Here is a 26,940-nt window from a genome sequence, read left to right on the forward strand (position 1 = left end):
TTTTTGTACCTGTGGAGTAACACACACTCAAACACCGCTACACAATTTCCCCAGTGGTACACAAAGCACCATTCATGAACTGCCAATGTGTGCGGCGCCATTGAATGACACAAATCTTCCAACAGCTCTGCACGTCTGACCAACCTGTGACTGCAGCGCCGCACACCTCACTTCCGGTCTGTCTCTGTACAGTGGCACGAGCGCTTCCCAGCCAATAGCGTTCAGCCATGGAGCCTCCAGCAAGAGGGTGTGCCGGCTGGGAAGGGGGCGTGTCCCGTCACTGGGCTCGCTCTCTGTATAAAAAGCAGATCCCTGCAGTAATCGTTTCTCCTTTTCTCATTCGGAAAGCAGAGGGTTAGCGGTCCAGGTAAGAGCAGGTGCAGCCAGGGGGCGTAGTAATCGCTCTAGCCCGTCACCTACTTATTTGTAAGGTGCTTATATTATATATATATATATATATATATATATATATATATATAATCTGTTGTACTGTACTGATCCATGTCTGGGATATTTCGATGGAGGGGGGTGGCGGCTTCTAATGGTGGACTTCATTCTGTGTATGGTCAGCGCAGCCTTGTTTATTAATGCATTCATTACACAACAGTGCAGAGTCAGTGGGGAAGGCTCTTGCTGGGCTTCTGCCATGTTGCTATGTGATCAGGGATTATGCAGGCCTGTTCATGCAGAATAAACATGGTTGCTTGGTAATGGGTGCATTAGTATTAGAGGGGGTGTCCCTCTTCCATCTACTTGGTGAAGGTGTCACTACCTCTAATGGAAGATGAGCCTAGCAGTGACTGCACAGCATGTCTGCAACAGATGCGAAGGTCTCAGCTGCTGAAGACAGAAATAGATGTCTCAGGGTGGGATTCTGATTCCTTACTTAGTCCTTTTTACCTTTAACCCCTTGCTGTCATTATACAAGCAGCAGAAACCGTCCCATTCATTACTGCTCAACTGAAATCCAATGAGGGTGTGAGCTGTTCTTTTTAACATGAAATTCTAGCATGGCTTAGATTTCCTCTGTTGTAAGATGGCTTGCAAGCCTCCCTAGATGACTGTCGGCAAAGGAACTGAGTCATCCTCTTAAAATGGATGTGGTCTCGGTGGATTTGCACACTGCATCATTGCTTTCCCTTGGGTGTTTGTGTTGCTAAGCCTTTACTGGAACATGCTAGAATATTTGGGATTAAATGGGTTAATTTGGCTAACGTTCAGTTTGGCTGATATCGGGTGCCTGCACCAGGTAGGTGGGTGTGGTACATGGAGGCGTCTGCCATGTTTTATAGCAGCAGGGAACGCAGGCTTGCTTCATAGATTTTTAGATACATTTTTTTTTTTTTTTATAATGGCGGGCACTGCTGTGATTTCGAGTGTTCGTTCACACCATGTATGTTAAACTGCATGGATTACGTAAAGGGCAACTAGAAAAACGTTGTCTGTGCCCCCTTCAACATCACAGTGCGATTTTCCTGCATTTTAATGGCTTGGTCACATAGCAGCCATACTGACTGCACAGCCTGGTGTCCATTGGTGCTGATCCCAAGGTATTAGACGGTTTACTTTTTTTTTTTTCTATAGAATTATGGCAAATGACCTTTCATTAAATTCTTTTGGTTGCAGTGTGAACAGAAGGCTTTTTTATTTTGTTGCATGCGATTGTATACCTGCCGCGAATGCGCCCCCCATGCCGCAGAGTCAAATGATTCATTTTACCTTCAGTAATGTTACAACTATTGTAACAATGCTTTGCATCCCCTTAGATAACATGCATCCCCCTTTAGGCAATGTTCACCAACATTATAGCATTTATGGGTGGCACAGTGGTGTAGTGGGTAGCACTCTCGCCTAGCCGTAAAAAAAGGGCCGTTGGTTCGAATCACAACCACGACACTACCTGCCTGGATTTTGCGTGTTCTCCCTGTGCCTGCGTGGGTTTCCTCTAGGTACTCTGGTTTCCTCTAAGGCCCCTTTCACATGTGCGGACCATATGTCCGCTTTTTCATCCATCCGTTTGCGGATGAAAAAGGGACATATATTGGTCCCTATGTGATTGCGGGTGTCAGCGGATTAACATCCGCTGACACCCGTAATCACCCGCCTCCGCAAAGATCCGATTTTGCGGACGGAAGAAAACTTTTTTTTTTTTTTTCTTCCGTCTACAGATTGGATGAACACAGACACACGGTCCGTGTTCATCCGATCCCCCTTTGGGGAGAGCGGGGGGGAAAGACAGGGCGGTCTCTGCACAGTGTGCGTGGGCCGCCCTGTCAGCCGCCGGCTCAGCGGGGATTACGGAGCGATCCCCGCTCACGGAGGCGGATCATTACTGATCCGCCCCGTGTGAAAGGGCCCTTACACTCCAAAGACATGCTGGTAGGTTAATTGGCTTCTGTTCTAAATTGGCCCTAGTATGGATGTGAGTTGGCGACCTTGGATTGTACGCTCTTTGAGGGTAGGGACAGATGTGAATGTACAATGTATATGCAAAGCGTTGCATAAATTGACGGCGCTATACAAGTACCATAACATAGCTTGCAGGCTGGTGTGAATGAGCCCTTAAGGATCAATACATATCGGTGATGCACAACATTTTTTTGACCGTAGTATTGTCAATTTTAATTTCTTTAAACTTGTTGCGGTCGGATGACGCGCATCAGTTAAATTTTGGCCTGCTTAACAATTGGCTGCCAAGATGTCTACATTGGACCTCTACTGCCACTAACAGTAATACCAATGCAGAAGTCAGCCGCTGAGCCTTTGACGTTCTACTATATGTAGCAGGATTAAAATCCATGATTCCCAACAAAAATTTCAGGCCAACTGTATTTGGCATGAAACTAATTAATAAAAATGGTTGCTAGGGTAGCCATATGCTGACAGAGGTTGCTAGGGCAGGCATAGCCATAAAGAATGCAGGAGCCAATCAGAATTCAGCTTATTGGGTATTAAACTAAAATCTGAATTTAATTGCTACCCTTTGCTTGAAGTCTTGTCCCCCCATGGGAGCTCAGGTTGTTGCTGGTGACTTTTCAATTTGTTCTAAGACCTTGTATTTCACATGTGAGAAACTGCACGTCCACACAGCAGACATTTTCTTGACATGAGCAATACTGCTGCTTGATTCGCTGGGTTTTTCCACATCTCTGTTGCCAGGGCCTGTCTGTGCAAGAAAGGAAGTGATTTTATGAGTAACGCACCCCCCCTCCTACGGAAATGAGGACACAGCTCTATAGCTGAGTGTTCTGATGCATATAATCCTTTATAAGGGAAATAACCTGACCAAACACATTGGTAATGAATGGGTTAAAGGCAGCCATAGAACGCCATTCTAGATTAGGATGGATGTGCGCTGCAGATCTTCAGGCGTTGAGCGAGCCTGGCCTTAGAAGTGGGTCATCGCAGAGAATTGTTTTTTCCAATCTGTCTTTAACCTTTGTACTGTCTGGGAATAACGTAACATTGTACATTGATTTCTGGTGTGGCGTAGGATGTGGGTGTGTTTTGTAGCGCATAGTGGAAAACAGTTCAGTGACAGAGCCCCTTAACACCATTACGATGTAACACTAATGTGTCCAACTTGCCTGTAGTGAAGTTTTTTTTCCATCTTAAAAAATACAACTTGGTTTTTCCGCATTTGGTGAAGTCCGTAGTGGTGCATCAGATGCATATAATCTACATTTTGATGTGCCCCCCATGGGTAACAAGCAATTCAGCTATACATTTAAAAGCTTCTCAACAGTAACACTTGATGACGCAAGAAAACTCGCCCACCTAAAGCCTCGTACACGCGATCGTTTTTTCCATCGGGTAAAGTGTGGTGGCAGGATGTTGTCAGATAATCCGACCGTTTGCATGCTACATCGGACAATTGTTGGCTTTTCCAACAAATGTGGGATAGCAAGCTTTAAAATTTCCCCACAAGAAATGTAGGATGCCGCATTATCTGCTAGTGTGTACAGCCGCTTCCGGGTATGGTCTTCGGGACTGGGCATTCCTATTTGATTGACAGGCTTCCGGCGGTCACATACATCGCGTCACGAGTAGCCGAAAGAAGCCCAACGTCGGTGCGGCTCTATACGGCGCCTGCACACCGACGTTCGGCTACTTTCGGAAAATCGTGACGCGATGTATGCGACCGTCGGAAGCCTGTCAATCAATTAGGAACGCCCAGTCCCGCAGCCCATACCCGGAAGCGGCGGAGAAGATCGCTCTCTAAAACGGTAAGTACTGCTTCAATTTTTTTAAAAAAACACCTGATTCCCCTAGACAAAATGAGCATCAATCTAATGTTAAAAATTTAAGTTTTTGGGTGAACCTCCACTTTAATTTGATATTGTAGCACCTGGTCTAACCTTGTAGCATGGTCCCTTGTTCACACTTTGTCCTCTGTGTCCTTGAACACTGGCTTGATCTCTCCGAGCATGCCCTGATGATGCTATGGAGATGTGACGTGAGCAGAAGAGATGCTACGTGAGAGCAGTCGTATTAATGGAGGCTGTGTTCAGCCACCCAGCTCTTCTGCCAGAGGAGAAATGTGTCGATGGTTTCACATGTATTAAATGCCAGATATCCCTGTGCAGCTACAGTGTTGAGTTGTAAGGTGAAAAGAGAAGATTTCCATTCTTGCCCTAAAGGGTTAACACAATGCTGCATTTCTGACGTTGCAGGGAAGGCAGGGCTCGGCAACCCAGGAAGATTCGTAGTCAAGGACGTTGCTAGCAGGCTTTGTGTACAGGGATTTAACAGACTGCTGAAAATAAAGCTTTCATCAGTCACGACTCTGATCGGTGACTAGTACATGTATGTTGGGTTAAAGCATCGCACATTAAGAGGAAAGTCCTGGCAATGCTCTGACCTTGGGGAAGCATCAGGCCCTGTGAAGCCACTCCTCTAAACAATGGTGGATTAACCCCTCCTTCCCTAGCACAGGATGCTGTCTAGTAGAAATGTACGCTTTCTGCTTAGACTATCCTGCTAAATTCTTAATCCTTGTAGGAATCTAGCTTCTTGATAGCTAAAGATCATGTCGAACGACCATGCATCTAATGAGCACTTATTAAAACGTACGGCAATTTACAGTATTGCTGAATTTTTAAGTCTCCCAGTTTCCTGGATGTGGCCTTCTGCTGCAGCTATAATCGGATAATTCATCACTACACTCCCCTGTTTTACAGTGTGGCATCTCTATTCATTAATACACCACCTTTCACGTATAATCTCGGCTCTTAACTAGCACCGACATCTGGGCATGCCTAGAGATCAGATGTATTTGAGAAGGGCTGAATGACTATAGTAGATTGGGCAACATTAAAGGAGTTGTAAAGGTGTGCTTTTTATTTTCTAAATGGGTTCCTTTAAGGTTCACTTACCTTTTTCTTCGCTTTCCCTTCTAAATGTTCTAAGTTTCCCTTGGGACTACATCCCAAAGGAAAGGGGGCGAGCACGCTGACTAACCCCCAGCCAGAACGGCTCGGATGATGGGGGCAAGCTTACTGAGGAACGGGAAGTGAGAAATTCAGACAAGGGGGGGAAAAAAAAAAGGAAATCAAAGGAAAAAATAAGTGAACCAACAATGCATTAGCTCAGATATGCAATTAGCGGACCTCCAGCTGTTGAACTAAAAGTCCCATGAGGCATTGCAAGACTGACAGCCAAAAGCTTGACACCTGGAGATCCGCTAATTGCATATCCCTGCACTAGATTAAAGGAACCTATTTAGAAAATTAAACAAACCTTTTTAACCCCTTTGAAGAGCAAGTTAACAATTTCCCTTTTTTGATTGTATTTGTTTGTAAAATAAGGTATAATTAACTATGCTACTGTTTTTTTTTTTGTTTTGTTTTAGGTAAACCACCATCATGTCTATCCAGAAGATTCATGCAAGGCAGATTTTTGACTCCCGTGGTAACCCCACTGTGGAGGTTGACCTCTTTACAGCTAAAGGTTGGTAACAAAATATTGCCTCTAGAATAGTCAGTGTACCAAAATATTGAGGGGGGTTATTGGGGTATCTGGATAATCCAGGGGGTAGGTGACAGTCAGTTTCAGCAGATGCCTTGTAGCGTTATTTCTAAGCCATCCTAAGGCTGGGTTGACATGTTTGCAAATTGGATTCCCTGCATCCAATTCGCATGACGGGAAAGTGTGACCGTCTCTCAATGGAGCTGGTTCACAGGTATGTGGTGGCCGTGGAGCGGATTGCGGAAGGGTCCTGTGCATGTTTGGGTCCCGTTCAGGTGCAAATTCAGATCTGAACAGGTGAGCAGACCCCCCGCATGAACCCATGGCTGCACATGTGTGAACCCAGCCTAAAATAAGGGACTTGTCAGAAATGCTAACTGGGAGCATATAAAATGTCAAGACTAGCTTTGACTATACACTAAATGGGCCATTTGATGACTGAAAATTGTGTCCCTATGATTGCTCTCACCACATCTGTGGTCCCAGCAGTCAAGTGCTGAGGTATGCTGACTACATCCATACCCAACTACTGATATTGGTAGTGGTCTATAATCGGTGCCGATCCTGACCTCCCTGGAGCTCTAAGCGAGGGGCGTGGTGCTACTGTCAGTGACATGTCGCACATTAAAGTTGAGATGCTGTCATAAATTACATCTTGCATTTTAAAGTGAAAAGCGGGGGCTGCTGACTTCTTACCTCTTCTCCCATGTAGCCATCGTGTTGAGAAGCGGGGTGAGGGGCCAAAAATGACTTCTCACCAGGCAGGGCCTCTTGTAATTTGAGAGGCCCTCCGCAGCTTTGCAGGGCCCTAAGCGGCTTGCATAGTGAGCCTATAGGGTGGATCTGCCCTGTCTATAATTCTGAACTCTGGCAAAGGTAAATTTGTCAAATTGGAACAAGTGTGCAGATCAGCTAAGGGAATTTATATGCTGCATACTTGAGTTAGGCTTTAACACCTGTACGTTAAGTGTAGTGTGAGGGTGGGAGACTGAACTCCAATGTGCATTTTTAATAGCAAATTAAAGATGCAGAGGTAACTCACCTAAAGTGCACTGTGCCAGAGGCAGCCATACCACACACCTTTTCTGTAGGTGGTCAGTGACAACTGGCACTTTACAAACTCCTTTAAAATGGTGGAATAGAGGTTTTGCTATTCAAATGAAGCCTGACCTTGAGCATTTTTTTCTGGGAAGAAATTGTTTAAAAGCAGCTATTCCATGACTTGCATGCTTGTTTATAGTTTCAGGCAGCATCTTTATTCCACTAGGTATAGTATGTAGCTTGGGGAGTAGGGGTGTGACTGTTTCCATAAGATGCTTCTGGGATGGTGGTAAGGTGTGAGGAGGAACATGTTTTGCCCCTGAAAGAAGGCATTAAATGCAAATATATTCATTATGGGATTGCATATTCTGGCCAAACAGATTATGTTTGGTAATCTTCCTTTATTTGATTCCCTGCATCAAACACATGGAAAGTTGGTTATATGGGTTCCGCTGGCATAGTTTGCACCGGTGCGGTGCCTTTAGCTCCAGAAAAAGCACAACATGCTGCTTTTTTCCTGTTCCTGTACAGAACTGTATTAGAATGCGGTAAAGCATCAAAAATGCATAAATGCACTGTACCCAGTACAGTGAAACATCTGGAATAAATCCAGGAATGCATCAGAAATGCGTTTTAAACTGCACGATGCAGGAGCTCAAACGGCTCTGGAGGACTTTTTGCAGTGTGAACAGGCATTAAGGACCCATGTTGGACCTGATTTTCTTCTCTAAGACTTAAAAAAAGATGTAAAGATTGAACTGTTTCTGTATTTTGTTTAGCAGTGATTATCAGCGAGTCCTCATTCCTTTTAATTTACTTAAAGCGGAGTTCTGCCCAAAAGTGGAACTTCCACTGATTTGTCTCCTTTGGCACCTTTTGGGGGCGGATACCTGTCTTTGAAAGGTATCCTGTTCCCACTTTTGGGAGTCTGGGCCAAGGCCACTGGCCAGTAATAAAGGAGCCTCACATAAGCACAGTAAGCTACACTGCCGGGTTCCCTTATTTTCAATGGTGGTGGCATGCACCTGACTGAAAAAGCTACGGTGCTGACATCGCTGGACTCCAGGACAGGTAAGTGTCCTATTAAAAGCAGCTGCAGTATGTGTAGCTGCTGTCTTTTAATTTTTGCAGCCGTGGGCAGAACACTGCTTTAAATCTAAACGGGTAAGTTGACTGTTCCATGGCGAGAATTACCAATAGCCAGCTATTGCATACAGACAATTACCCCCTGCATTGTGTGCGCTATAGATGCAGCCCAGCTAAAATTGGGCTTACCATGTCCAGTGGCATTGCTACGCAAATCTCAAGAATTGCTGTTAAATTTATGGTAACTGTCATAATGCCAATATTGGCCACAGTTGGCTAAATCGCTACCGCCTGAGTACAGTATTCTGAAGATGAGACGGGGGAACTTTTGGCAGTCAGTGGAAAACATGTTTGTTTGATCGCTATATCAACTGTCTTGGATTTTAATTGGATATGACATGTATTGAGACTGCCCAGTGAGGCTTGATATGTTAAGATGGGCAAACAAAGTTTTAGATAAATTATGTCTAGTTAAATCTGAACTGTCAGCAAGGTCATTATGGTAGATTAAACTTTTGGGCACATTAAAGCCCCTATTGTGTTTATTCACTGGTGACCACTGTTTTCTCTTTGCAGGGTTGTTCCGTGCTGCTGTACCCAGCGGTGCCTCCACTGGTATCTATGAGGCACTTGAGCTCCGCGACAATGATAAAACCCGCTACCTGGGAAAGGGTAAGGTCTTTACCTTCAGAGTTTAACTACAAAAATACTGTTATGGTGCTGGGAGGTTTTCTGAGGGTCGTGTGGGTTTTTATTCTAGCTGGCGTCAGACATGTGGGTTAAAGTTCAAAAGTAACAATTTTTCTTGAGCCCAAATAGTGTGGTGGTTCCATATTCTGAAAGCACTTTTTCATCAGACCCCAAACCAGGGTGGATTTGATTTAAATTACAGTAAAATGGTATGATTTAAAACTACTCGCTTTAAATCATAATTTTTAAAGCGCATCTGTCCTGCAACAGCTCCTCCTCTGACCGCTGTTGACTCACCGACAGTCCCATTCACTTTAATGAGATGGCTGGTGATGCAGTAGTGACACAAGCAAGGTGAGGGATGTGGCAGCAGGTGGATGCCTGCTAACAGGCGCTGCCCTAATGGATCTGAAATGACGGGTGCTCTTTAAATGTAAGAACTTGTTCTTATTGGTAGTTGGAATCTTTAATTGCAAACAAAATGAAGGTTTCCCATGTCAGAGTAGTAAAACTGCAATATCGGAACCAATTCAATCAGTTTGTAGTGTACATAGACAATACAATCGGATAAAACAAAGTTCAGTAGTTTATCTCATAATTACTATGCAATTGTGTGAATGCAGTGCATGTTATCTCAGCTTGCAGAGCTTGGATTCATTGAATGAGTTTACCAAAAAATGTAAATATTGCAGAATATACAGCCTCATGCTACATAACTAAGCTCCATTTCCTGCTGAATAAATTAAGTTTTCTATTTTTAAATTTTATCTTTAGATTTTTCTCAAAGCATATTAAAACTATTTATTTTTTTTGACATGTATCCACCCTGTCCCAAACCATTAGGTTTTACTTTTTAACAAGGTTTTATTACAAAAAAGAGCAGTAAAGTCTGGTGGTTGATCACTGGACCTCTTTGGGATTGACATTGCCATGCAGCTTTAGCTGTTAATGGGTGAACCATTCCAGAAATGTCAGTGTTTTCTTACCTGTCTTCTTATCCTTCACTCAGGTGTTAACAGAGCTGTGAAATATATAAACGAGTTTCTGGCACCTGCTTTGACCACCCAGGTAATGGGAGCCTGTGCCCTGCACTCCTCCCAGCGCATGGGGTTTGACTAACTTCTCCAAAGTGACATTCCTAGATGGCCCATTTCTGCTTGCCTGGTTAAAAATGCATGAATTGTAAGCCTACAACAGCATAATTACAACAGTCCTAAGACTGCTGTGCTTTTCTCACTAGAGGTTGACTAATATATCGGCCGGCTAATATCTGCTGATATTTAACCATTTTGGAGAAACTGGCATCGGCCGATTATTATCCAAATTAGGCTGATATTGCTGGCTGTACCTCCACCAGAGATTGTGGAGAAGGAATGTTGGCAGAGCAAGGCCGTGGTGTGTGTGAAACTGTATGGAGAGAGGAGCTGTCAAAATTGAGGTTGGATGTTGTGGGTGGGCAGGACCCCACCATCCAACACCAGCCAATGGGATCTGGGCGGGCTGCTATGTGTATGGCCCTGCTCCTTAAACAGCCCAATCATTGGCTGGATAGCTCCTGCCCTCCCCAGGTCCCACCCAACATCACACTGAATTTGTCGGCTCCTCTCTCCATACAGTTTCACTGTGGCACTGCAGAGGGCATTCAATTTCAGTTGCACTATCAATTGTGCCATCTGCCAAAAAATCTGCCTAAAATATTGGCCACAAGAAATCGGCCGCCTCGATTTCTAAGTATTGGCATCGGCCAGAGAAGCCCATATCAGGTGACCTAGTTGGCACACTACTTGGAAAAAATGACTAAACTTTTCACACTAATCTTGTGGCAGTGAAAGGAGGCCAGAAACTTCACTATTTTTGTTTACACAGTGAAAGGCATTAGTCTACTGCTTTGTGGTCCACCGATGTGCAGTTTCTCAATTCTGTGACCCTACCAAAGGCTTGTATGAAATGCAGATGTCTGATGGCATAAAGGCTTTTAAGCTGGAGTTGTCAGTCTAGTAATGTCACTGGAGCATGCAAATGTGTGATATATGTGCCGTGATTGAATGTGCTTGTCCTTTTTTAGGTGTCTGTAAAGCCGTTGAGCACATCAATAATACCCTTGCACCTGCACTGGTTGGAAAGGTATGGGATCTTGTCTTGCTAACTCCCTTCTAACCTTGTCTTGACTGTCTTAACATCTTTGTCAGTAAGCATAAGAGGGTTTATAGAAGTTCGCAATTTGTAGAAAATATTGCCATAGTACAACTTTTTTTTCTTTTTTGCCAAAACGGTGTGCTGTTTTACTTTATATGTACCTTAATACAGGAGCCAACATGGTGTATTTTCAGAGAATACTGGGCTTCCTAGCAAAACCAAATCATGAGTAGGATACCCCAGTTAAAAACGGCCAATCCAAGTTGATAAGCGCTTGTCCGCGCCGCAATTTCTGCATTCAGGTGCTTTTTTGCATATGCATTTAAACGTCTGAGGTATTCTGTACACAGATGGTGTATAGAATGCTCCCCCAGAAATGTCACTTCCTGTCTTGTGTGATTGGCTTGCTGATTTTGCAAGAATTCTGCACTAAGAGCCATTTCACACTGGTGCGTTTTTGCCGCGTGTTCACGGTAAAAATGGCGCTATTAAAATGCCCCTCTCTTGAAATGAATTGAAAACGCGGTGAAATGGCTGTATTTTAACGCTCCGCTATAGGCGTTTCCAGTGTGAAAGGGCTCTAAAGGCAGATTTTGGGCAGCCACCAAAATTTACATTGTTGGGGAGATGCTGAAAAGTAAAAATGCATCTAAAAAGATGCAGACCCTGTCACTTCATTAAAACCCTGCAAGTGCAGCAGCTGATAATTATAAACATTTTCCTTCCCATTAATTTTGCACATGGCCATTTCCTCACAAGAGGTAGGAATCTGCAACAAGGTTTTTAAATGGCTGTAATGTACATTGACCACCCAGAGGGGAATGTTTTCTGAGCTAAAAGTAGTGTTGCTCTTTAAAGGGGGGTAAAGTTCACTTTTCAAGACTTAAACATAAAACTGGTCCTTGGAATTCTCCTAGTTTAGAACTACTGTTGCAATGAATTGGTTAGAGGGCTGTATGGCAGAAGGGAAACCTATAATTTTTCAAGGTATGTTTTTTGTCGGGAGGTCCATAGCCCCTTCAAATACTTAATTCCTTTAAGTGTTGTATATTGCAACGGTGAACTGAACTGTCCTTTAGTATTTTTTACCTTTGAATTTTCAATGGTCTTGGCATTTAAATGATTCCAGAAATAACACTGCTTTCAAGGTGGCCATTCACAACTTTTTTCTCTTCCTGTAAGGCTGGGTTCACACTACGGTTTTCCCGTGCGTCAGCCGCATACGATTTATATGAAAAACCGTATGTGGCTGAAACGGACGGGAACGTATGGAACCGCACATATGTGCGTTTTCCATTAACATTAATGTTAAAGGAAAACGTATGCGGTTGCCATACTGTTTTAAAAACGACCGCAAAACCGTGGTTGAACACGGTTTTGCGTACGTTTAAAAAACGTTTTGCCAGCAAATCGTACGCACCCGGATGCATCTGAGTGCATACGATTTGCAATGCATTGTCTATCTATACGTTTTCCCGTCCGTGCCCGTACGTTTTCAATACTGAAATCTTATGCGGCTGACGGACGGGAAAACCGTAGTGTGAACCCAGCCTAAGCTCTGGACCTCAAGATCTTGGATCCCATTAGACTTCAAGCCTCATTCTTGCAATGGCATGAATTTTTTTTTTTTTTTTCCTGACCTGTCTGATTTTACCACTAGGGCACATGGAAACAAGCAGCAAAGCGCTGCTGTACAGTGACATGAATGAAATCACTAAGATGCTTCAAATTTGGTGTAATGAAACATGCCTTGCGCTGCTTCCTGTTGGTGCTGATCTTTCTGTTGGTGCTAATCTTTATTAGCCTGCAAAATGCTGTCTTGCCATGCAGTCTTGTGTGAATCTAGCCTAAGGCTGGTTTCACACTGAGGTGCTTTGCAAGCGCTATTGCGTTAAAAATGGTGCCTGCAATGCACCCAGAAAGAGCCACTCCTTTCTATCCAGTGTGAAGGCCTGAGTGCTTTCACACTGGAGCATTGCGCTGGAGGGACACTAAAAAAAGTCCTGCCAGCCGCATCTTTGAGGCGTGGTAGGAGTGGTAAAAATACTGCACCTATAGTGCCCCTGCCCATTGAAAACAATGGGGTAGCGCCTCCAACCTGCCAATAGGTGGGGGTTTTTTGTGGGCGGTTTTAACCCTTTTTCAGTCGCTAGCGGGGTTAAGACTGCAATGCTAGCGGCTGAAAATTGCGGCAAACAAAACGCTGCTATAAATGGCGGCGTTTTCCCGCCAGCGCTTCAGTGTGAAAGTAGCCTAAGGCTGGCCATACATTGTATAATTTTCCTTTTTTAGATTTATCAAACTCATGGGGTCAAATCTAAACACTCTCAATTTGTATGCAATCGGGCAGACTTTTATACTATGTCGTTGAAGGTAAATCTAAAAAAAATTTAATAGTAAAAATTGTATAATGTAGTGCCAGTTTAGGGCGCACATTCTCATTATTTGGTAAAACCTCCCTGTATGCTGGGGAGGGGAAAGTTTTTTTCACTATAATAGACATACGGGAACAGGTGTGCTTGGAAACTTGATAGATGATTGCAGGTTCATTTAACGAGTGCACAGCACTTGCAGATGACATCAGTGTCTCGCTACTCGGCAATGCGTCTTCAGCTGCATATGGCTGTTTGATTTCAAAGCTTTTTTGATCGCAGTAGCAATTTTTTTATTTTTCCTCAATCGGCATGCATACCATACAAAATATTAATCTATCTGATTAATCTGACCTCTGAAGCTGTTTAATCGAGTTTGGGTGTTGTGGTGATTTTGCTAAACAAGTGTCAAGTCTTAAAGTTGGCTTTAACGGAATCTGGCAGCAATGGGGAAATTAATGCCACACAGAGGGTGTAAAACAAGCTCACCATGCAGAACATTACTGATTCACAGAACCCTGATTCTTGCACACTCTGCCTACCTGGGGCATGATGGGTGTGGTTCCAATACTCCCATTACAGTTACAAATGGATGGTGCCATCTCAGCCTTTGTCTGTTGTAGACTTGAATGAACATTGAATTACAGAACCCTGGTTCTTGCACTCTGCTATATTGCTTACCTCCTTTAGGTGTGGGGGTTTTTTCATGACTTATTTGGCTTGCCTAGCCTTAATAATTTGTTTTAAAGGCTAGCAATAAGCTTTCCTGCTCTTACAGTACCAGGTATCACTGCTGCAGGGTGTTGCCACCTTCTTCGAAAGGTCTCTAATGTAAACCTTTAGTGTAATAACTCATTAAATGTATTGCTTTATTGGCACCTTGAGCCCAACAGCATCCATTAACTCATGTTGTATATGAAGGTGGAAGCTTTATAATCTCTCTTCTTGCAGGATGTAAGTGTTGTGGATCAAGAGAAGATTGACCAGCTCATGCTGGATATGGATGGAACTGAGAACAAATGTAAGTATTTGAACAGTGCAATACAATGTGTTCATGTTTGCTATAGAATATTTTAACTGGCATATTTGCAGTGACTGGTAGCATTGTTGCCACAAAGATCATAAACTGAATAGTATTGCAGACTGTACTGCAGCAGTAAGAATTCATACGATCCAAGGTGGCCTAAACTTGGAGCTCCACCCAAAAGGGTCTGTCAGCTTGGTGGCACTTGTCTGTTCACCATGGCAAACTGACCTGAAAGTTTAAGCCCCCCCCCCCACAGCCAGTCCATTCACAAAGCATATCACGCAGTAGGAAATTAACTGAAGCGGCAAGGGCAGGTACGTATGGTATTTGTAGCTGACGCTTTAAATTTTTCTGAAGGAGATTGGAGTTCCTCTTTGACATTAAATTTTTGAATATACAATGCTGGTCACTTTCTAATGCAGTTAAAACTATGCACGCACTAGCTATTTTAGCTTGGTTTCAGAAATGCTTTCTTAACTTGTAAGTTAGATTCTGTCTTGTGACTATGCTTTGGGCAGGGTTGCAGGACACTGCAGACAGTGTGCATATTAGTCTTGGCCCAAGGCAAAGTGTTTAAATGGCAGGCTTTGATTCAGAGGGGGTGTGTGCCAGAGCCTGGCTGTAATTAAGATGTGGCTGAACTATCCAACACAGGCAAGCTGTGTGCTTGCACAGTGTACTGTACTTCTGAATGACCAGCTAAAGGATAAAAACTGGCTACACAAACAGATCGGCTAATATGCTTTTTGTGGTCAGTTTAGAACAAGGAAAAACAGTGACTGGCAGGATAAACCTCAGATTGAAGTACATAAAAATGATGTACTATAATAAAATGCATATGAGCACACGAAGGAGAATTTTTAGGCTAACACTTTAAAATAAATGTGGTATTTTGGTTTACGTTGTCCACCCTTCATCTCTCCATAACATTTAAATAGCTACCCATGGAGCGGGTAATGCAATGTCCCTTGTGACAGCTGTGAGGCTGACATCCCATCAAAGGTGTTACCTATACAGTTTAAAGGACTACACAAATGTTGCTTTTACAAAACAAGTGATACAAATTTAAACAAAGCACTTCTTCTTTTGGAAGACTTTTGCATCAACATGGTCTCTTTAACTAGTCTATTCCCATAAGGAAATTGTGCATTTTAAGTCACTTGGTCTCCATAGAAGGGTCTAAACGGTTATCTTGGTGTTCTTGTGGCATTCAAACAATGTAACAACTGCAAGAGTTGTAGGCATGTGCAGACTGCCAATGACCTGGTTTGCTTGGTAAATTAAAGAACAATTGGTGGTTAAGTTTTGGTTTAAAACTAGAGTTGGCACTGACTGCTTTGGGTTGTTTCCTCCTGCAAACAGATGGCTTCTCTGCAGTATTGTAGGACAATAAATGGATTTAGTAGGCCCAAAATAACTCTCCCGCTCACAAAGAACAACTTGCTTTAATTTAATTTTAAGGCTTTGGTCATGTGGCAGATAACTACTCCAATTCCCTTGCTATGCTCTATCCAAACTAGTCCTGCTATGAAAGTTGGAGCAGTTCTGCAAGCCAACATTCTGATTATATTCTGGATTCCTATGGATAATGAACTAGCCTTAAAGTGTTTTTACCCTAAAAAAGTACAATGGATCCTGTTAAAGCATGTTGTACAGCACAGTGATTGTGATGTGTCATTTAGCCCCTTCTATCGCCTGAAATACTTGGCTGATCCTGTCTGGCTATCCCCCTCCCCTCTGTAAACTGACCACAGTATATCATGGCTGCTGAGTACTGACACCGTGGTCAGTTTACATGCCTCTGTCATCAACCGCTCTCCTGTCCTCTGCTGGCATAACATCTACATCACACACTGTCCCTGTTTGATATTATAAATGGTGCTTGCATGACTGGCCAGCTCTCTCCTCCCCTCCCGACTAATGTCCGTGGGAGAAATTTCAGCTCCGCCCAGTTGAGCAGGAGAGGGCTTTTTCATGAATTGAGTTTACATCAACTTTAATGCTCTTAAATGTGTAGCCATTCAGTTAAATGATATTGTATGCCTCTAAACATGTGTACTTCAGATGCAGATTTTACACTAGTTCTGCCAGCAAGTTCTGTGCTGAAAATATGCGTATGTCCATGGTAATATAAGGGCCTTGGGTTTAGGCAAAAAAATACTAGGTGGATGCAGCATTAATCTGATGCTGCATCTGTCCCCACTTCGGCTCCAGATTGGGAACTCGGTGATCAAACACTGCTCTGCTCAGTTGTCTTCAGGCTGCAGAGTTGGTGACTTTTAGTCACCAGCTGTCTTGGGTTCCCCCTCCAGTACTTAAAGTGCTGGACTGTGCAGGGGGCCGGAACAGCTGTCTCAGGCTCTCTGCAGCTTACTGAGGCTGAGCCAGGTGCCAGTCCACACATGTGGTTGGGATCTTTTCAGAGCCTGCGCTGACCGTCGGCTGGCTTTAGCCTGCTGTCAGTTGAAGATTGGTCTCTGGAGTGTAGAACAAACTGCACCATTGTGAACTGTAGGTGTATAACCAAAAAAAGCGTTGGCTTTACTTTAATCTAGTGTCATTGAAACGGCTTTGTAATGTATAATCTAATTCTATTCAATGAACTAACATTGTGACTGCTTTTGAATTCTAGCCAAGTTTGGTGCCAATGCCATTCTGGGAGTGTCCCTAGCGGTGTGCAAGGCTGGTGCTGCTGAGAAGGGAGTTCCCCTTTACCGCCACATTGCTGACCTAGCTGGGAACCCTGAGGTCATCCTGCCTGTTCCAGTAAGTTTGAGTCTTTTTAATGTATGCTATGCAGGTCGACTAATGCATTTCTCCCTTGCAGAGAAACTTCAAGAGGGTTTCAAGTGTGGAAACTACACTTTAAAAAGAATTTGAATTGTTGCACAAAACGAATGTGTAGCTACTGCCTTCTGAAAATGTTGTGCTGATCAGTGGTTTAATTTAATCATTTGACACTTGACAGTTGGGGCAGTTTATTTTATGGCCTCTAAAAGCCCCTCCATGTTGACCTGTGTCCATGCACACATAAACTGTCAGGCATAAGTGTTAGGGCACAATAGAAAAAAACAGCCTATGCTTCCAGGAGCAGGAAAAACGAATTTGACATTTTTACACTTTTACATTATAAAGTGTGTTTAATGAGAAATGTGAAACTAAAAATAAAGGTTACTGAACTACTTGGCTGTGGTTATCCAAAAATAGATTTTGCATATATGGAGGTTTTATAAAATGTTAAAACAGTAGCTGGCCTTATGTGCTGAAAATCTGGTTTTCAACATAATCAACTTGTCATTTCAGGCATTCAATGTGATCAATGGTGGATCTCATGCTGGTAACAAGCTGGCTATGCAGGAATTCATGATCCTGCCAGTGGGGGCATCAAGCTTCAAGGAGGCCATGCGCATTGGTGCTGAAGTTTATCACAGCCTGAAGAGTGTGATCAAGGAGAAGTACGGGCAGGATGCCACGAATGTTGGTGATGAAGGTGGCTTTGCACCAAACATCCTTGAGAATAAGGAAGGTAAGGAGATGAGGTCTGGGCTCTTTTGGAACTAAGAATCAATATTCTGGGTAGCCAAAAGTTGAAATGGATCTGCCCTAAAACCATAGTGAAGAGAACTTTGAAACATTAGGTCTAACTTCAGAGGAGCTCATAACGACTGAATTATGTGGCTAGTTCTGCCTTAATATTGCACCATATTTGAGACACCGCTGGTGCTGGCACTGCATGCCTAGATGCCCAGCTTGGGAATGAGCCCACACATCTGCCCCATGGCAAGCTGCTTACTATGGGGCAGATGGATCCCAGAGAAGGCTTGGTGCTCCTGTTCACGTCTGAGTTTTGTCACCTGAAGCTCAAAGTAAACGGGCTTCTTTTTAAGCAGATTTTTATTTTTTGCTTTTTACATTGGTGACCTTTTGACCTGTGCAAAATCGCACAACTTTCTGCTTGAAAACCAAACGTTTGGGTGTGAATGCAGCCTAATTAGTGTGGTGAGAGCCTACTTTCTCTTTTCGTCCATGGACGGACACGGCTCCTTAAATCTTGACATTTGACATTTGAGTCCTCTCCTATGAACAGGAACATAACCCAAATGTCAAGATTTAAGGAGCTGTGTCCGTCCATGGACAACAAAGGAAAGGCTTTCACGGTGAGTACAAATCAAATTTTTTCCATGCTTGAAAACCTGCTGCAAGCTCTACATTACAGCTAGATTACCTGTTTTCTACTCTTGTAGAATGCAGTAGCATTCCAGTTTAATCTATTCCATTTTTAATGTAAAATACCGTTTTTTTAGTTGGGAGTGATTATCTGAGACGGCTGCTTATAAGTGCTCCTCCACGACTCTTGCTGAGGTCTAGTCTAGTGAGACTTTAACACTGGGAAAGTCGTAACAGCCTGTTACTGTAACTGTATATTGGCAGGATGATTTGCTGTGCCAGTATCTAAACATAGCTCTGCCACTTCACTATGCAGGAGAGTGGAGGTCATGGAATGTTAATTGAATGAACAGCTCCACTTTTGTTGGAATAGCAGAGATCAGCTGCACATGCTGAAACTCTCCATCGTTGGACTACGGGAAGGCTTTAAGTTCTCATGGCCTCTTGGATCATAACACTAGAGTAGTGTTTGTTGATGCTATTGAGATCTGATATTAAAATTGCTTCCTAGTAGAAATATTAAAGTACTGCTTTAATTAAATATTAAAGCAGTGAACCGAGCACCAGCAATGCTGGTTTATGACTAAACTTGCTTTTTAATTGCATGAATTTTAAAGCCTTGCAGATGCATAACATGTTTAAAATGGTAACTGCTGCAATAACTACTAAATGTAAAGCTATAAGGTCAAACATGTCCATGGCAGTAGAAAGGTAATTCATTAAGTTCTGTTAGTCACTGGAAACCTGAATGAGTTTCATGAAGATGCTCATCTGGCTACAATTCTAAGGCTGGCCATGCAATTTGTATCTTGCAACTCTGCCAACGAGTGAACTTGCCAGTTTGGGTTTATATTTTAATAGATTGTAAGGTGGGCCTTTTCTTAATTTGTGGCCACCACATGCAGATTCTTTCATAAAATTTCAAATTTGTGTTTGGAACTATTGACCATTCTTGGTCAAGTGCCTGAGACTAGACAGATGGTGGTTGCACATAAAATGCTTTGAACATAGTGGTATAATAAAGGCTGGTTACAACCACCTACTTGCCACCAATGCAAAATGGCCACATAGGATTGGGGGTCAGCTTCACTTGGTAGGCCCTGTATTTGTCCATGCCACGCCTGAGCCTTTATAGAATGGAGAAAATGGTTGTGGAAGATGGCGGCTGGCTAACAGAATGGTACGAGCGTTTAAATTGGCAATGGTTTGTTACTAGTGCAGACTCATCATAACTTCAGACATGACCTTGTATGATGGAAGTTAAGGATAGATTCACCTTGGTAACATGTTACAACCAAGTTTAGGGTGTAACATGTTGCCATAGAGCACCTACCTTTGCCCCTCTAATCCCCTGCTGTGACAGCAGTTGGTCGTCTCCCTGCATCCATTATCACAATTTGGAAAGGGTGTGGCCATGCACAGGGCTGGTGCAAGGAGTTTTGACACCCTAGGCGAAACCTAATTTTGCGCCCCCCCCCCCCAAGCACGCACGCTCTGCCCCTCACTAAAAATGTTGCAGCACCCATTTCTTCAGCCGTGGTCCACAGGCTTGCACATGTGCCTCTGGACCTGGCACGAAAACAAATAGTGGATGGCACTAGCTCACTTCCTCACGCCAGTCGTGGTCCACAGTCCACTGTGTAACTGCCTGTCTGTACAAGCAGACAGATACGCTGACAATGCTTTACAGGTTCTTACTAGAAACAATAATAAATGCACATTTTTGTATCTTCAAAAAGATCTGGATTTATTTTTATTTTTTTACAAAGGTGGACTTGAACCGTTAGAGCCCTTTCACACTGGTGCGTTTTCGCGGTAAAAATAGCGCTATTAAAACGCTCCCCATGCCCCTCTCCATTGAAATGAATTAAAAACCGCTGTAAAAACGGAGCATAAAATTGCAGTAAAACACAGCAATTTTACAGCGTTTTTACCACATTTTTAATTCATTTCAATGGAGAGGGGCCTGGGGAGCGTTTTAATAGCGCTATTTTTACCGCGAAAACGCACCAGTGTGAAAGGGCCCTAACACCCCCTCTGTACCCCCCTGCACACACACACATATCTGTTCCCCCTCTGTACCCCCTGCACATCTGTTCCCCCCACACATCTGTTTCCCCTCTGTACCCCCCTGCACACCTGTCCCCCCCCCCCATACACATATCTGTCCATCAGTCCCACACGCACATATTAGTGCCCCCTGCACGTCTGTCCCCCACCCCACACATATCAGTACCCCCTTGCACGTCCCCCCCCACACACACACACACAAATAAGTACCCCCCTGCACGTCTCTCCCACCCCCACACACACACACACACACACACACATCAGTACCCCCCTGCACGTCTTTTCCCCACACACATATCGGTACCCCCCCCTGCACGTCTTTTCCCCACACACATATCAGTACCCCCCCTGCACGTCTTTCCCCCCAACACACACACACACACACACACACACACACACATCAATACCCCCCTGCACGTCTCCCCCCCACACTCACACAAATAAGTACCCCCCTGCACGTCTCCCCCACCCCCACATATCAGTACCCCCCTGCGCGTCTTCCCCCCCCCCCACACACACATATATCAGTACCCCCCTGCACGTCTGTCCACACACACACACACATACCATTACCCCCCCCCTGCACATACCATTACCCCCCTGCACATCTGTCCCCCCTCCCACACACAAACCATTACCCCCCTGCACGTCTGTCTGTTCCCGCACACACATTACCCCCCTGCACACCCCCCCCCACACACACACACACACACACACACACACACACATATCTGTCCCCCCCTGCACATATCAGTACCCCCTTGCACGTCTGCCCCCCCCCACACATACCATTACCCCCCTGCACGTCCCCCCCCCCCCACACACACACACACACACACACACACACACACACACACACACACACACACACACACACACACACACACGTACCCCCTGCAAGTCTGTCCCCCCCCCCACACACATATCAGTACCCCCATGCACGTCTGCCCTGCCCCCCCCACACACATCAGTACCCCCATGCACATATCAGTACCCCCTGCAAGTCTGTCCCCCCCCACACACATATCTGTCCCCCCCTGCACATATCAGTACCCCCTGCAAGTCTGTCCCCCCCCCACACACACATATATCAGTACCCCCATGCACATATCAGTACCCCCTTGCATGTCTGTGTTCCCCCCACACACATATCAGTACCCCCTCTGTACACAGTGCAATGTGCAATTAAAAGCAGTCAATATTTTATTTTTTGTGACGGAGTGCTGCCTGTAGTGTTGCCACTATACCTGAGCCAGAGGTGGGGGACTACTTTAGTCCGGTCTCCAGGAGAGTTGCGCTGCGCCTGTCCTTGCACACTAGATCCCGGGTGCCCAGGAGAAGGGGGGGAGCGGATATCGCGGCAAGCCCTCTGTAGTTGCATACAGGGCTTCCATCTCGTCCTCCTCCACCGATCACGCGGCACTTCCGGCCGGCTCTCTCCCCACATCTCCTCACTGTCGCCGCTAAACTGCAGGCTGGGGATAGAGCGGTCCATCCGGGATGTCACAGGCGCAACCGCCCCCTAGCCTGGCGGCTGGCGCCAATGCGCCATAAGGCATGCATTTTAAAAAAAATGCAGGTTAAATAATCTGAATCCCCCAGCAAGTGGCTGGGGATCCGGATTTTGCCGCTCCCGCTACCCTGGCGCTCTAGGCAGCCACCTGACCCGCCTATTGGTAGCGCCGGCCCTGGCCATGCAGGTCTTTCAGTGGGAGACATTTGGTTCTCGACTAACCAAGAGTATGCTGGTGTGCACTCAGTGAGCGGTTGAGTCTGAGCCGACTGCTCCCTGCCCCTCAGCGAAGCATGTGCGAGGAGGCAAAATGGAGAGCTGATGGTGAGCAGAAAGCTGTTCACTGTCAGAACTGAGCGATCAGCAGTGTTCGCTTGGTTCTGAGTGCAGAGGTGCCAGATGCAGCATTGGGCCGATGCTGCATCCACCTAGGAAAGTATGAATCAGGAAAAACAGACTTTTTTTTTTTCTTAAATAACTAACTTTCCTATTCCCTTTTTACAGCTCTGGAGCTCCTGAAAACTTCCATCAACAAAGTTGGATATACAGACAAGATTGTGATTGGAATGGATGTTGCTGCATCTGAGTTTTACCGTCAAGGAAAGTATGACCTGGACTTCAAGTCCCCAGATGAGCCTTCCAGATACATCTCACCTGACAAGCTAGCTGACTTGTACAAAGACTTTATTAAAAATTATCCAGGTAATGTGTGGTTTCAAACATTGTCATAACACTGAATGTCGTTTACAATGTATAAAGTGAAATTTTATCTGAGCCAACATTTCTTCCTCTAGTTGTGTCCATTGAAGATCCATTTGATCAGGATGACTGGGAAGCATGGTCAAAGTTCACTGCTGATGTGGGAATCCAGGTTGTTGGTGATGACTTGACTGTGACCAACCCCAAGAGAATTGAGCAAGCTGTGGCAAAGAAGGCCTGCAACTGCCTTCTCCTGAAGGTTAACCAGATTGGAACAGTCACAGAATCTCTACAGGCGTAAGTAGTGCATACTTGGTGACTTGACAGTGCTTGGAAAGTGAGATGGGAAAGACCCTTGCTGATAAATGTGCAGGACTTCCTGGTTAACCGAGTTTGTTTTTTTCAGTATCCATGGTTTGTGTACATTTAAAGGGGGTTGTAAAGGCATCACCTGGCAATGATGGAGGGGCTGGGGGGGCTGTTTACTTGAGCCTGCATCCTCCAGCATGGAGTCTGGCCGTTGCTTGGATAGATGGCAGCGCAGCATTGGCTCACGCTGCTGTCCATCACGTCCAATAATGTGACCACCGGGGGATGCGACCAAGTCATACATCTGTCTATGGACACAGCATGTGTGACGGAGCGTGACCACAAGCTAACCCCCTTGGGATAAAGCTTCCCAGAGGGGGGTTGGCTATTGCGGGGAGGAGCTGAGACAGATGCCGAGGGACCCAAGAACAGGGGGATCGGGGCCACATTTTGCACAATCGAGGCAAGTATAACAAGTAAAAGTATAACCCCTTTAATGCAGAGTTCCACCGAGAAGTGGAACTTCCGCTTTAACCACTCCTCGCCCCCTGACATGCCACATTTGGCATAGGTTTTTTTTTTTTTTTTTCTGGGGAGAGTAGGTACCTAGTTTGACAGGTTCCCCGTATCCCACTTCTGCTTGCGCTACCTAGGCTACTCCTCCCCTCTGCAGTTTTCTGGGATATATCGCAGAAGATTGCTTGGTCATTCAGGATATGTAGCTTGACTCGCGCACATCCGGCTGTGAATCCGCAAGCTGTCACAGCTGGGTTGCCCACACTAGTTATGTGGGGAGAGAACTGAGGCTTTGGGTGGCCACATCGCTGGCCTGGGACAGGCGAGTTGGGTCAGCAGCTACACTTTTTGTAGCTGCTGACTTTTATTAAGCATAAACAAGTGGAATTTTTTTTTTTTTTCATAAATGGTTGCACAAATTGTATTGCATTTTGTGAATTTCTTCAGGAAATGTTTTGGTAAGTTTTTAGGCCAAATGTGTGTAAAAATGAAGTGGACCAGCAGCAAAAGGGTTAAATCTTTTAGTGTTGGCCTAAATTTTGTCTGTCCTTTTTGTTAAGCATGGTCTTTCAGGCCATTGCAGTGAATGGTGTTACAATGGCATTCTTTAGAATAAGACCATGTAGAAATGATATTCGCTGACCAGGATTATTACCATTCATCTAACTTCCAGTGTAGAAAAACTGCCTCTAGTCTGTTCAGTTTTGATATTTTCAAAATCTAAGCTTTAAGAGTAGCATTGTGTAAAAATATAAATTTCTTACAGATGCAAGCTGGCCCAGACCAATGGCTGGGGAGTGATGGTCAGCCATCGATCAGGAGAAACTGAAGATACCTTTATTGCTGATCTGGTGGTTGGCCTTTGTACTGGACAGGTAATTTGGTTATTCTTGGATTCACGTTATCTTTGTGTGTTTTTTTTTTTTTTTTTTTCACAATCTCATATCGTCTTTACCCACTTCTAGATCAAGACTGGTGCCCCATGTAGATCTGAACGACTTGCAAAGTACAACCAGATCCTCAGGTATGCAACAATATTCCTTTTTCCTGTGCTCATAGAACCCTTCCAAGTCTTCATGGCCTTTGTTGTCCAACATTTGGGTACAAGTGTCATTTACACAGTAATTGGTGTATTTTTATAGCGCTGATCACTGTATAAATGATAATGGTCCCAAATGGCATCAAGTCTGTCTTCCATAATGTCAGTCATGATTATCAGATCGCCACCATTACTCATAAAAAAAATGCCATTAATCTATCCCCTATTTTGTAGGCACTATAACTTTCGTGCAAACCAATCAATATACACTTATTGCATCTTTTTTTTGGGGGGGGGGGTGTAGACTACAGATCTACCTAAACTGAGTAAAAAAAAAAATTCAAAATTGTTGCTTTTTTTTTTTTTATGGCACAAAAATTAAAACCGCAGAGGTGATCAGATGCCACCAAAAAGCTTTGTAGGGGGGAGAGGACGTAAATTTGGTTTGGGTAAAATGTCGCACGACCTCAATTGTCGGTTAAAGCAAAGCAGTGCCATATCACAAGGGCTCTAGTCAGGAAGGGGGTAAATTCTTCCAGGGTTGAAGCGGTTAAAACTATTTTTAGGCTTTGCTCTTTAAGGCATTTACAGCTTTGTGGGTTTAAGCAGTGCTCCAACTAAACTCAATATCCCCAATTTGCTTGCCCTGATTTTAAGTGGCTAATTCATTAGAAAAAACTGGCATACTTGGTGGTCAATTGGGATTCATGTTTTTCTTTCCCTGCAATGCAGAAAATCCATCAGATTCCTTGGTAAAAACTACATTTAACCCTTTTGATCACCCTAGATGTTTAACCCCTTTCCAGCCAGTGTCGTCATTAGTACAGTGACGGTGTTTTTTAGCACTGATGACTTGGTGTTGCTGGTTCCAAGTGTCAGACTGCTGTAATATCAGTCCTTCTATAAATTGCTGAACGCTGCCATTACTAGTATAAACAAATGTATATCCCAAGTTTGTGGGATCTAACTTTTGCACAAACCAATCAATATATGGTTATTGGTATTTTTTTACCAAATGTAGCCAAATACATATTGGCGCATATATATATATATATTCTCAGTAAAAAGCTAATTTTATTCAAAAATGCAGTTCTTTCGGTACAAAAACCCAGAGGTGATTAAATGCCACCAAAAAGCTCTATTTGTAGGACAAGAAAAACTAAGTACAGCATTGCATGATGGCAACAGTCAGTAACATAGTACTGTATCACAAAACATTGCCTGGTCATAAAAGTATCTTCCAGAGGGCAAGTAGTTAAAGATGGCTCACAGGACAAATTGGAGCAGGACTCTCCCTAGCGGGCACAGATGCACTTGACCTGTTTTGACCCTCTACATATTCAAAGCTTTAATACCAATTTTAAATGTATTGGAGGTTCTAAAGCTAAAATGTTTGGCCTTTATTAACTGCATAGGGTAGTTTAAGTACTTGCTGTGCCTGGCTACAGTCTTCTCTCCTGTTAAAGGGGACTGACAGTCAGCGGCATGAATTATTGGTTCCTGTTGCCTTCAGTCAAATCCAGGGAGTTGGGATGAGCTGCATGGTCAGTGGACTCGCATTGGCCCCACTCATGTACAAGCCAACAGTTGTGCCCCCATAAGTGGCTTTCTATAGGTGTGCACCAAGAGTACCCCAGAGTGGGTTTGGGGCTGCTCTGCAATACATTTTCATAGTAGGCAAGTGTGTGTATTTTTAAAAAGCTTGCAATCTACCATTCCTGTCAAATTTTCTGTTAGCCATTCATTTGCTGCCAAGGGGGAAAGTCTGCAGTGTTGCAGGTGTAGATTAGGAAATGCAAATCTGCCAAGCCTATAAATTGATGCTTTTATATATGGTAATAACTGAGCAATTTTCTTTCTTAGGATTGAAGAGGAGCTTGGACCCAAGGCTCGTTTTGCTGGTAGAAACTTCAGGAAGCCAATCATCAACTGAGCAATTGCACAGAGCACCTATCCATCTTTATGTAGTCACCATAAACCTAGTCTGCAGGCAATGGCCTAAAATGTTCACTGCTGTAGAGGCCTGATTTGCAGTGCAGGCCCCTCCAACAGTGATCACGGTGTTCTAGGCCTCATCACAACACCGCAGTTTCTGACCTTCCAATCTCAGAAGCTTTGCTGCTTAATAGGATGATTCTTTGTCTCGCTCTGAGTGCCTGCATGTTTGTTCCTTTTTTTTTCTATTGTAACTGGTCCTGAACACTTCAACCTTGTCTATTTGTACATTGTCTTGTTGGGAGGCTAGCTTACGGTTTATGTGCAGAGTTGAGATGTAGTTTCATGAAGAGGTAATAAACTCTTAAGATTA

At 44.2% G+C, this 26,940-nt stretch overlaps 1 protein-coding gene across 2 annotated transcripts; it reads left to right on the top strand.

The window, feature by feature from the left end:
• Positions 1-262: 262 nt before the first annotated feature.
• ENO1 (enolase 1) lies at positions 263-26,940 on the top strand. Of its 2 annotated transcripts, none has more exons than XM_040325942.1 (12): positions 263-367; positions 5,852-5,949; positions 8,671-8,766; positions 9,794-9,852; positions 14,244-14,313; positions 16,952-17,085; positions 17,623-17,845; positions 22,574-22,771; positions 22,864-23,065; positions 24,360-24,468; positions 24,559-24,617; positions 26,496-26,940. In XM_040325942.1, exons 2-12 carry the CDS (start codon positions 5,865-5,867, stop codon positions 26,563-26,565), a joined length of 1,305 nt encoding a protein of 434 aa, XP_040181876.1. In that variant the 5' UTR covers positions 263-367; positions 5,852-5,864; the 3' UTR covers positions 26,566-26,940. The 2 variants fall into 2 exon arrangements, with proteins under 2 accessions (XP_040181876.1, XP_040181875.1); XM_040325941.1 differs by lacking the exon at positions 9,794-9,852 and adding an exon at positions 10,850-10,908.

Source organism: Rana temporaria, chromosome 10, assembly GCF_905171775.1.
Source record: "Rana temporaria chromosome 10, aRanTem1.1, whole genome shotgun sequence".
In the NCBI taxonomy this organism is placed as follows: domain Eukaryota; kingdom Metazoa; phylum Chordata; class Amphibia; order Anura; family Ranidae; genus Rana; species Rana temporaria.